Consider the following 12,251-nt stretch of genomic DNA (forward strand, 5'->3'; position numbering starts at 1 on the left):
TAAATTTCTCATTTTTCAAGTATAATATACGTTTTATTATTTTGTACGAAGCAATATTAATTTTAATTTATATTTTATTATTATTGGGTATTAAAAATAAACCGTGTTTGTATTATTGGTATTTTTCTGACCTTTCTCAACTTTAACCGTGATTAGGTCTAAAAGCTCACTCACTTCGTTAGAAACAAATATAATCTAATAAATTTTTATGAGATAGTGTTATACATTGGGATAATTATAGGAGAATTAATTTCAAGGAGTTAATGGTACGGTGTTTAATCACTACAGGAGTATTTTTATATAAAATTATCAATCAATTATGTATGAGTTTTGATAAAAATAATATATTTAACATGAATGTTGTTTATTAGGTAGAAGATAACAAATTGACAAAGAAAAAATTTATTACAATGGGTACATTCATTTTAATAAATATTCTTTTATCCAATGCTATAAAAAATACACTGATCACCCTAATTACTACAATCTAACTTTCATAAACAACGATAGAATGCTTAAAATGAGTCATTTCTAGGTCAAACAAACAATCAATTAAACATTCATCCATACATTCTCATTTTTAGAACATTATACATAAAAAAAATTATATATAAAGAAAAAAAAAAGAAAAAAATAGTTGAAATAGCAAGAGTTATAAAGATGATGATTCTTAGAGCAACTCCATGAAGATCAATTTTAGGTATCAATTTTGACCGGTATAATAAATGAACTAATTTAAAATTAAAACTTGCATTGAATATCATTTTTGAAATAAAATTGGTATCAGTAAAAAAATACCGTATCACTTTAAGAAAAGAAGAGTAAAATATTGTCACTTGTCTAAACCTATTCATTAAATAATTGCTAATGATGTTACTGTAACGTTATTTTATTATAACATTGTAACAAAAACTCAAATAAAATTTATTCAAATAAATTAGATGTGCTTATTTATACTCTACATTTTATTACTTTATTTTTTATTATTTTATCAATTTGATAGAAAAATAGATCCAAATCAATTTAACGTAATTTTTTAAATTATTTATAAAATTCTAATTTTTCTCTCAATCTAAATATAGTATATAATTATTAATTTTATAATTTTATTTTGGTTAAACTTTTACAATTTAATTAATTTATTTAAAATAATAAAAAATAATTTTAAATTTAAATTGAAATGAAACCAAGCATTAGAGTGATAAATTTTACATTAAGTTCAAATCAAGTCTTATGATATATAGTCTACATATATTTATGTGACATTTTAGGACCTAAAATAAAATAAAATTAATACCAAGTATTAGAGATATTCTTATAAATTTGTTTGACCATCTATATATAAAAGACCAGAAGATCATAATTATCTAACAAAAATAATTTATATTTATTACATTCAATTTGAATAAGTAGGAAATTATATTATTTTAATTTGGTCCTTAATTCACATTATTTGAATTTGACCCAATACTTCAATAGATATGATTTGATTTCATTTGATATGATTATTAATTGAAAATATCTTGATTGCCTATTTTATTCATAGATTTATTATTTTAATAAGTAATGAATTAATGAAATCAATTAATTAATATCCATAATTAGTATAATTAATTTGGTTTAATAAATTAAAAAAAATAAATTAAAAAATACTACCTAAATATTAAAAGAAATAAATGAAAAAATACAACCAAAATAAATTGACATAAATTATAATAAATTGTGTGATATTTAAATATCTAATCAAATCAATTAGTTGATATAATTAATTTATCGTAGTAAATTATATTTAATGAGTCAAAAAAATAAATCGAAAAACACTCTCATAAGCTCCGTCATTAAATGCAGAAATTCGATTTTTATATAATAGAATATATAGAATAGATTTCTACCAAAAATATAATATTTATACTATTTATATATATTTTTAATACTAATAAATAAATTAGTATTTATACTATTATACTTATTGTCCTAGATAATGACTTAAATTGTATATTAAATAATATAAATTATATTTTGTATATTAAATTCATCAAATTTATTCATATTAATAGAAGAAAAATTATGAAATAAATAATATGTTATAAAAATCAGTTGATTTACACATAAATTAACTTTATTAAAAATAAAAAAATAATTTATCATATATAATAATTCTTGATATATATAGTATCATGTATACATTATCATGATCTATTTTAATTATGTAAATTATTATTATTATTATTATTATTATTATTATTATTATTATTATTATTATTCACTTTTTTATTAAGCTAGTAAATAGTATTTAAGACTAAAAAAGAAAAAAAATATAATTAGAATCTTTTTACTTTGATTAAAAAATTTCATGTAAGCATATCTAAAATTTTTATATATACTAAATGTAATAATATTTAATAGTATAATATTTGTTACAATAATGACTAAAAATATTAACTCAAGTGAGCAACATTAATCTAGGTCCATTGCTTGAATCCCAAATTCGAATTAGGTTCATTATCTTAGGGCTCAATATAAATGAAGTTCACGTGTCCCATCTCAAATCGACTCAAATTGAATTTCTGTTGTTAGTTAGAAATGATAATAGATATTCGTGTGAGTGCGACGAACTTTTTTTTCTGTCCTTTACGCATGTTTTAAAAAAATATCCTCCGTCCCTTTTTTATCTTTGTCGCAAGTCTCTATTTAATTATCCTCTTAGAAAATGCAGATACCCACAATTATTTATAAATACTTTTTGAATTTCTTTTAAAAAATTAACAAAAAATTATAATATAATGATTATAAAATAATCAAAGGCATGAGAGTATTAATAGCAAATGAGAACTTAAAATTATATATAAATAAATTAAAATGATGTATTTAATGTGATTTGCAAGTTAAATTTTTCATTATTCAAGTATAATATACGTTTTATTATTTTGTACGAAACAATATTAGTTTTAATTTATATCTTATTATTATTGAGATAAGTTTTAAAGTAATATCTGAAATTGCACTCGAGTTTCATAGTAGTCCCTGAACTTAAAAGTCATCCATATTCGTCCCTGAAGTTGCACTCTGGGACTCAGATTTGTCCTTCCGGTACATTCCGTCCATCTGGCACCACCGGAAAGCTGATCTGGACTCCTCCGTGACGCGTTGGCCAAGTAACGGCTAGCTGACGTGGATTAGTAAACGTTTATGGTGCAATTTGGTCCCTAAATCAAAATTAAAGATTTTAGTCTCCAAATTTAATCATCCTTCTCTACAGTAATCCCTCTTTTCTCTACAGGCATAGATCTTCATATCCCAAATTCACAAGATTTTTCTTTTTATTTATTTTTAGTTGAAGTATCTTATAACAATAATAATAACAACCATTATTTGAACAAGTTTAACCGTTTTTATCCCATCTTTCTTACAGAAAAAGGTGAGATTATAACATAAAAAAGTTATGTGATATATATAATTAAAGAAATAATGCAAAGTTTAGTTTCTAAAATTGTGAATGCTCATAAAAATTTGTTGACTTTTAAAATGAATAAATTGATTCTTAAATTTATAAATTGTGAATCTCAACTCATCTCTAATGCTGATATAAAATATTAAAATGTCAGCATGACATTTGCAAACAAAAAGATGATATGATTAATATTTTAATATGATCAAATTAGTGTAATAAATTAGTTAATTATATTTATTTTACTTAATTAGTTTTTTATTAATTAGAGACTAAAATAATAAATATTAAATTAGGTAAGTTTTTGCTTTTTTTTGTTTCTCTAATATTACCCTTAATTAATTTGAAATATCTATTCAATTATAATAAAATCTTTACGATTTGAAAAGTCATAATATAATACTTTATATTAATACTATGTGAATGACAGTTAAATTAAGAAAAAATAAAGATTCACTATTTATAAATTTAATGATCAATTTAATTATTTTTGAAAGTCAATGATTATTTTAATAATTACTAAAAATATCAGTTACAAAACTAAGTATCACTTCTATAATTAAATTGAATAATTTATCTATAATGACCACTATATATAATTAAAATTAAATACATGATCCTAAGTTATTATGTTGTAGTATGATGCATGGTTATTTTGGAACAGAATTCGAAAGAAAATACAATGTAGTATATAATAATAATGATGTAACTTTTTAATTTCGTAAATACAAGAAATAGATTTTTGTAAAATCATATAAAAATATAAAATTAAATTTTGTAAAACATTTTAATTAAACTAGAGTTAAATGAGTGCATAAATATTAAATACAAAGACAGTATGTGACTTTTAATTAACAAAATATATGCGTGCTTTCAATGAAGTTGTAATTTATAGTCTCTTTCACATCCACATGGAGAAGAGAAGAAAAGAGAAGAGTTACTCTGTAGAGAAGAGAATGATAATTAAATTTAGGGATTAAAATTTTTAATTTTGATTTAGGGACCAAATTGCACCATAAAAGTTTACTAATTCACGTCAGCTAGCCGTTACCTGGCCAGCGTGTCATGGAAAAGTTCAGATCAGCTTTCCGGTAGTGCCAGGTGGACGGAATGTGCCGAAAGGACGAATCTGAATTCCGAAGTGCAATTTCAGGGACGAATATGAGTAACTATTAATTTCAAGGATTACTGTGAGTCTCGAGTGTAACTTCAGGGATCACTTTGAAACTTAACTCTATTATCATTAGGTATTAAAAATAAGTCATGTTAGTATTATCGGTATTTTTCTTACCTTCCTCAACTCTAATGGTGATTAGGTCTAAAAACTCGCTCACCTCATTAGAAACAAATATAATCTAATAAATTTTTATGAGATAGTGTTATACATTGGGATAATCATAGGAGAATTAACTTTAGCGTGTTAATGGTACGGTGTTTAGTCACCACAGGAGTGTTTTTACACAAAATTATCAATTAATTATGTATGACTTCTGATGAAAATAATATATTCAACATGAATGTTGTTTATTAGGTAAAAGATAACAAATTGACAAAGAAAAAATTTATTACAATGAGTATATTCATTTTAATAAATATTCTTCTATCTATTCAATACTATCAAAAATACACTGGTCATCCTAATTACTACAATCTAACTTTCATCGACAACGGTAGAATGCTTAAATTGAGTCATTTTTAGGTCAAACAAATAATCAATTAAACATTCATCCATACATTCTCATTTTGAGTACATTTATACATAAAAAAAATTATACATAAAGAAAAAAAAAGAAAAAAAAAAGAGTTGAAATAGCAAGAGCAATAAAAATAATGATTCTTAGAACAACTCCAAGAGGATCAATTTTAAGTATCAATTTTGAGCTGTATAGTAAATGAACTGATTTAAAATTAAAACTTGCATTAAATATCATTTTTGAAATAAAACTGATATCAGTAAGAAGATACCGTATCACTTTAAGAAAAAAAGAGTAAAATATTATCATCACTTGTCTAAACTCATCTATTAAATAAATACTAATAGTGTTACTGTAACGACATTTTATTATAACATTGTAACAAAAACTCAATTAAAATTTACTCAAATAAATTAGATATGCTTATTTACACTGTACATTTTATTATTTTATTTGTTATTATTTTATCAATTTGGTAGAAAAATAAATCCAAATCAATTTAACGTATTTTTTTTATTATTTATAAAATTCTAATTTTTCTCTCAATCTAAATATGATATATAATTATTAATTTTATAATTTTATTTTAGTTAAATTTTTATAATTTAATTAAATTTATTTAAAATAATAAAAAAGATTTAAAATTTAAATTAAAATAAAACCAAGCATCAGAGTGATAAATTTTATCATTAAGTTCAAATTAAGTCTTACTATATATAGTTGACATATATTTATGTGGCATTTTAGTGATCTAAAATAAAATAAAATTAATACGAGTAATGCTAGGTGTATATATATATATAAATACACACACATACATATATATATATATATATATATATATATATATATATATATATATATATATATATATATTGGTGGCTGATTTTAATCGCTAATTTTGGTATACAAATAATATTTTTAAATTAATACCAAGTATTAGAGATACTTTTATAAGTTTGTTTGGCTATTTATATATAAAAGACCAGAAGATTATAATTATCTAACAAAATTAATTTGTATTTATTATATTTAATTTGAATAAGTAAGAAATTATCTTATTTTAGTTTAGTCCTTAATTCATATGATTTGAATTTGATTCAATACTTCAATTTATATGATTTGATTTGATATGATTATTAATTAAAAATATCTCAGTTGCCTATTATATTCATAAATTTATTATTTTAATGACTAATAAATTAATCAAATTAATTAATTAATATATATAATTAGTATAATTAATTTGCTTTAATAAATTAAAAGAAAAAAATTAAAAAATACTACTTGGATATTAAAAGAAATAAATTAAAAAATACTAGCAAAATAAATTGATATAAATTATAATAAATTGTGTGATATTTAAATATCTAATCAAATCAATTAGTTGATATAATTAATTTATTGTAATAAATTATATTTAATGAATTATAAAAAATAAATCAAGAAACATTTTTAGAAGAATGCCACATCAGCTCTATTATTAAATGTAAAAATTTAATTTTTATATAATAAATTAGATAAATAGATAGTATCATTTCTATATTGAAGTTAATACTAATTAATTCTCTATTTTTATATACTAAAAATATTAACGCCTAATATTCTCCTAAATTTTATACTAACCAACAGATAATTCGTGGTAATTTTTTAATAAATTAATTTATAATAATAAAATAAATTTAATTTTAATACACTAAGAATATAAAATATTTTATATACAATTATTTATAGGATTAATGTAAAATATAATTATTTTTTATAACGTAATGTTATATGAATGTAAATTTTTTTTTTTACATTCGAAACTGTGTATTAAAATTAAATTTTATATGATTTAGAATAAAAAAATTACAATAAAAAAGTATTAGCTAATTGAATATTAGTTTTTTATCCAATCTAAAAGAACTAAGAAAAAATATAAAAATTAACTTTTAATTAGTTAAATTAAATAACATTATTTTAAAATTTAAATTTAATATTTAAAATTAAAAATTTATAATTTAGAATCTAAAATTTATAATAATTAAAATAATTGTTAAAAAATTAACTGACTAAACAAAATTTCCTAGCATTACTTAATAATTAATTAAGAAAGCAATAAAAAAGGAAAAATCATGATTATCAATTAACTATCAGAATTTATTATTTTTAATTATTAATTAGTTATCAATATTTAAAAATATAAAATAAAATATAATTTTAGATTACTAAATTAATAGAAGAAAAAATTTAAAAAAACCAACTCATTAACCAGCCAATTTTTAAAAAATTTAATTTAAAATTAAAATAAAAGAACATTCATATGAATCACTGATTATACTTAAAATCAAAGAACACACATAAAAAAACTACTAATTAATTAATTGAATCAGGAGCAGCTGTGCCGCGAGAAGAAAAGGAAAAATCGATGCGGTCGGATGGTCGAACGAAGATGGCGACAGGACTTGAATGACAGTGAATGACAGTGGAGGTGAAGATAAACTGCAGCGGTGAAAATCGGGGTTACTCAAAAGTCAATGATAATTTCTGAATTATGGTGAATTAGAGCTGTTATGGGTAATTGTAAATGTTTGTTTTTTTATGTAATAGGCTCCGGTGTCTAATCCAATAAGAGTTAGTAGGAGTTGATTGAACTCTCTCTCTCAGTTATCGAGTGAAATTGTTAAAAAATTAGACTAAAAAAATTAAATTAATAATTAAGTGATAGAATAAAATAATAAATTTTTTTATTATAACACGAATAAACCTAATCATATAATAATTATATGAAAAAATTTAAAAGATTAATATTTTTATTAAAATTTGGTTAGTATTTAGCTAACAAATAAAAAAAAATAATTTTTTGCTATTAAATATAATCTCATATCATTTTTTTTTGGTGACTATAATCTCATATCATTAATAATTAATTAATAATTATAAATTATAAAATTTGTTGTTACCTAGCACTCTTTTAATTATGTTTATGTTGATGTAGCATCATCAACTGAAGATAATTACCTTTTGAATTGCGGAAGACGCTAGCTCTTAGTAGAAAAGTCAAAACAGATATATGATGTAAAGGAATATATTAAAGAGGCAAATGAATGCCGGTCAGCTTGTTCTGCTTCCTTGATGAACAATTCTATCAAGAAATTAACGAATTAGTCAACAGCATTAGCTTCTTCTATACTATCCTCCAACCGATCACGACAACAATCAATCACACACTACTCTTAACTTTCCACCAACATGAGAATCTTCTTCAACCACCTTAACTACCTCATCATCATTCTTATTATCACTCCACCAGCCTCTTCCGACACTTCAACGGGAAAACAAATCCTCAGAACCAACCAAACGCTATTGTCACAAAACCAAACCTTCGTGCTGGGCTTCTTCAGAGGTTCCAACACCAACTATTACCTCGGAATATGGTACAACAACATCAATCCTCAAACAATAGTTTGGGTTGCAAACAGAGACAACCCCATTGACAACTCTACAGGCTATCTCAAGATCGGAGACAAGGGAAACTTTGTTCTTCTCAATTCATCCGGGAACCCCGCATGGTCCTCCAACCAAACCAACGCCATGAATCCAGTTCTCCAGCTCCTCGATACAGGTAATCTTGTTCTCAAGGATTCATCAGACACGACCAATAGTAACTACTTATGGCAGAGCTTCGATTATCCAACCGATACCATGTTACCAGGGATGAAGCTTGGTTGGAACTTGGACACAAGAACAGAGAAGCACTTGACATCATGGAAGGTCGCAGGTGAAGACCCTTCCAGCGGTGACTACACTTTGAAGGTAGATTACCATGGTTTACCAGATATTTTCATCAGGAGAAACCAAACTATAATATTCCGAACTGGTGATTGGAATGGTGAGAGATTCAGTGGGGTCCCAGGAATGGGAGACAACATAAATGAAATCAAGTACAATTTCACTTATGATGAGCACGGTGTGTGGTACTCTTACTCCGTTACAATAGCTTCCTTGTTGTCGAGGTTAATCCTGACATCTGATTCTGATGGCCAGTATCAACGCTACATGTGGATACAAGGAACATGGAGCAAGTTCTCGTACGTACCAGCGTATCAATGCGATTACTACAGAGTGTGTGGTTCGTATGGAGTGTGTGACAATGATGCTTCGCCGATTTGCACTTGTGTGCAGGGGTTCAGGCCTAAGAACCAAGAAGCTTGGAACTTGAGAGATGGGTCTGATGGGTGTGTGAGGAAGACGGTTTTGAATTGTTCGACTGACAAGTTCTTGCATCTTGAGAACATGAAGATGCCGGAGACAAGCAGCGTGTTTGTGAATAAGAGTATGACACTTGATGAATGTGGGAGTTTGTGTAAGAGGAATTGTTCATGCACTGCATATGCAAACATCGACATCACAAATGGAGGAAGTGGCTGTGTTATGTGGCTTGATCAACTCTTTGACATGGTTGTCTTCCCTAAGAATGGCCAAGATCTCTATGTCAGATTGGCCGCTGCTGATATAGGTATCTATCTATCTCCCCATGTAGTGTTAGTTATACCCTTTAATCATCAAAAGAAAGTAACAGTGTAACACATGCATCAATTTGGTGACACACAGGATCTACTAGCTCCAACAAGAATCATAGAGTAGATCTGGCTATTGGCATCACACTTAGTGCACTTGTTTTAGTTTTGGGATTGGTTGCTATTTGTTACTTAAGGAAGAAGAGCAAACAAAAATCAAGAGGTAATGCATATAATAATCTCCCCTACATGAATTCCTATAAATAGAGCAGTAGTGTATATCATTTTGGTATAGCTAGCACAAATAAATTTGTCTTGGTTGTTATTAATAGCCACTATTCCAGGTTTTGTCCACAGAAGTCATGAATTCTTAATGAATGAGGTGGTGCCTTCTGTTGAAAGGAACATGGATGATTTAGAGTTGCCAATGTTTGATTTTGATACTTTAACAATGGCTACAAACAATTTCTCTCAAAATAATAAACTTGGAGAAGGAGGCTTCGGTAATGTTCATAAGGTATGTTGTTTTAATACTTTAATTTATGCACAGCTACCATTATTACTAAAATTAAGTATTAGATCATATCGTAAATACACTTTTATCGTTCTTATGATAATATTTAGGGTAGATTGGTTGATGGTCGAGAAATTGCTATAAAAAGATTATCAAAAGACTCTGGACAAGGAATAGAAGAGTTTAAGAATGAAGTCAAGTTAATTGTCAAACTACAACACCGAAATCTTGTTCGGTTGCTTGGTTGCTGCATTGAGAAGGACGAGAAGATATTGGTTTATGAGTATATGGAAAATAGAGGCCTGGATTCCGTTTTGTTTGGTAACTTGCATTGTGTGTTTCAATATTGTGTATGTTTAGGCTATTTTTTCTTTTTTAATTTGGTTGTTTTTGTTTGTCTATCTATCATTATCGTTATTATATATACTTATTTTTCATGTTATCCTTAATTAGTTTATATCTATTAACAATAACTAATAATAATTATTGTTGCAGACAAATCAAAAGGACCTTTGCTTGATTGGAAAAAACGTTTCAATATTATATATGGTATAGCTAAAGGGCTTTTATATTTGCATCAAGATTCAAGATTTCGAATTATTCATAGAGATCTTAAGACAAGTAACATATTACTAGATAGTGAAATGAATCCAAAGATATCAGACTTTGGGATGGCTAGAATTTTTAACGAAGATCAAATGCAAGCAAAAACACGAAGAATTGTTGGAACATAGTGAGTATTCCATCATAATTCACTAGATTATTTCTTGAAAAATCCAATATAGTAGCTACATTATAATTTATGCACATTTCTATTTTGTAGTGGTTATATGTCTCCAGAATATGCTATGGACGGAAATTTCTCGGTAAAAACTGATGTTTTTAGTTTTGGAGTTCTAATATTGGAGATCATAACTGGAAAGAAGAATAGAGGGTTTTACATTGATAACGAAGAATTGAATCTTTTGGGAAATGTAGGTGAAAAAAATTTCTTTCTGAATTAGAATACTTTTTAGATAAAAAATAAACATTCTAATAATTGATATATTCTATTGATTGCATTATATGTTCTTGCAGGTATGGAGGCATTGGCATGAAGGAACTGTATTGACATTGATTGATCCATCCATTGGCAATTCATACATAGAGTCTGATGTTATAAGATGCTTACATATTGGACTTTTATGTGTTCAAGAACATGCAGAAGATAGACCAACAATGTCTTCAGTGATCTTCATGTTAAATAATGAAGTTCCATCATTGTCATATCCTAAAAATCCTGGATTTTTCGCAAGAAAAAGTCATCCAGAGACCGATTCATCTTCAAATAAACAAGATGAAATATGGAGTGTGAATCAAGTCACAACGACAATGTTAGATGCTAGATAATTAAAGAAAAAGGACATCATCCATATTTATTTTTGTATATATTCTGATCTCAAACATTAGAAAAGAAAATAGAGACACATTCTACTTCCACTGAACTTGTTGCCTGTTTTATTCTTTAATCAAATTAGACTTGACAAATCAAATTTTTAGTAATAAAAATCAAATTATGAAGATTCTATCAGAATACAGAGACAATATTGTAGCTTTTATTTTGATACCTTGCTACTCTGGTCTTGTTTGATTGGTGTAGCATGTAAGAAGAGATAATTTCATTAGTGAAAGAAACAGAACAGACATAGTTATCTCACTTATCTGTGTCTAGCATTCCCATATTCTTCCCATGACTCCTAAGATCCTACCTTAATGCAATAGTTCACATACAATAAAGTAAATTAAAGGGTGCAGACTAGAGTTCTACTTTATGGGGTTGCCATTAAGGACAAAGAACCTTGTCATAAAATCAATCCACACAACAAAATTAGTTGTTGGCCGGTAAAACATGGAGAAAAAGAAGGAAAAAAAAAAGAAATTAAAGAATACTTTAAAAATATCAAAATTAAAAAAACTTGATTTTTGTATTTTCAAATGATAGTCAAAGTTGATATTCTACGTTTGACGCTCTCTACAATCGGGACATTGACCTAGCTAAGTCATAAAATTTAATTTAAAGGTCATTAAGATAATGACCTGATAATAATAGCGAC

At 25.7% G+C, this 12,251-nt stretch overlaps 1 protein-coding gene across 3 annotated transcripts; it reads left to right on the forward strand.

The window, feature by feature from the left end:
• Positions 1–8,235: 8,235 nt before the first annotated feature.
• On the forward strand, positions 8,236–11,731 carry LOC114923981 (receptor-like serine/threonine-protein kinase SD1-8). 3 transcript variants are annotated; one of them, XM_072204449.1, is made up of 8 exons: positions 8,236–9,643; positions 9,739–9,867; positions 9,989–10,161; positions 10,269–10,479; positions 10,654–10,707; positions 10,795–10,891; positions 10,982–11,132; positions 11,236–11,731. In XM_072204449.1, exons 1-8 carry the CDS (start codon positions 8,377–8,379, stop codon positions 11,545–11,547), a joined length of 2,394 nt encoding a protein of 797 aa, XP_072060550.1. In that variant the 5' UTR covers positions 8,236–8,376; the 3' UTR covers positions 11,548–11,731. The 3 variants fall into 3 exon arrangements, with proteins under 3 accessions (XP_072060550.1, XP_025622119.1, XP_072060551.1); XM_025766334.3 differs by having other exon boundaries at positions 10,654–10,891; XM_072204450.1 differs by lacking the exon at positions 8,236–9,643 and having other exon boundaries at positions 10,274–10,479; positions 10,654–10,891.
• Positions 11,732–12,251: the final 520 nt, after the last annotated feature.

The sequence above is a fragment of the Arachis hypogaea genome, chromosome 10 (assembly GCF_003086295.3).
Source record: "Arachis hypogaea cultivar Tifrunner chromosome 10, arahy.Tifrunner.gnm2.J5K5, whole genome shotgun sequence".
NCBI classification, from domain to species: Eukaryota; Viridiplantae; Streptophyta; class Magnoliopsida; order Fabales; family Fabaceae; genus Arachis; species Arachis hypogaea.

Excerpts from the sequence above, each read along its gene's own strand:
- LOC114923981 (XM_025766334.3), top strand. The coding sequence starts at position 8,377 with ATGAGAATCTTCTTCAACCACCTTAACTACCTCATCATCATTCTTATT. Across the intron at positions 9,868-9,988 it reads GAGCAAACAAAAATCAAGAG|GTTTTGTCCACAGAAGTCAT; the intron begins GTAATGCATATA and ends CCACTATTCCAG. Across the intron at positions 10,892-10,981 it reads CGAAGAATTGTTGGAACATA|TGGTTATATGTCTCCAGAAT; the intron begins GTGAGTATTCCA and ends TCTATTTTGTAG.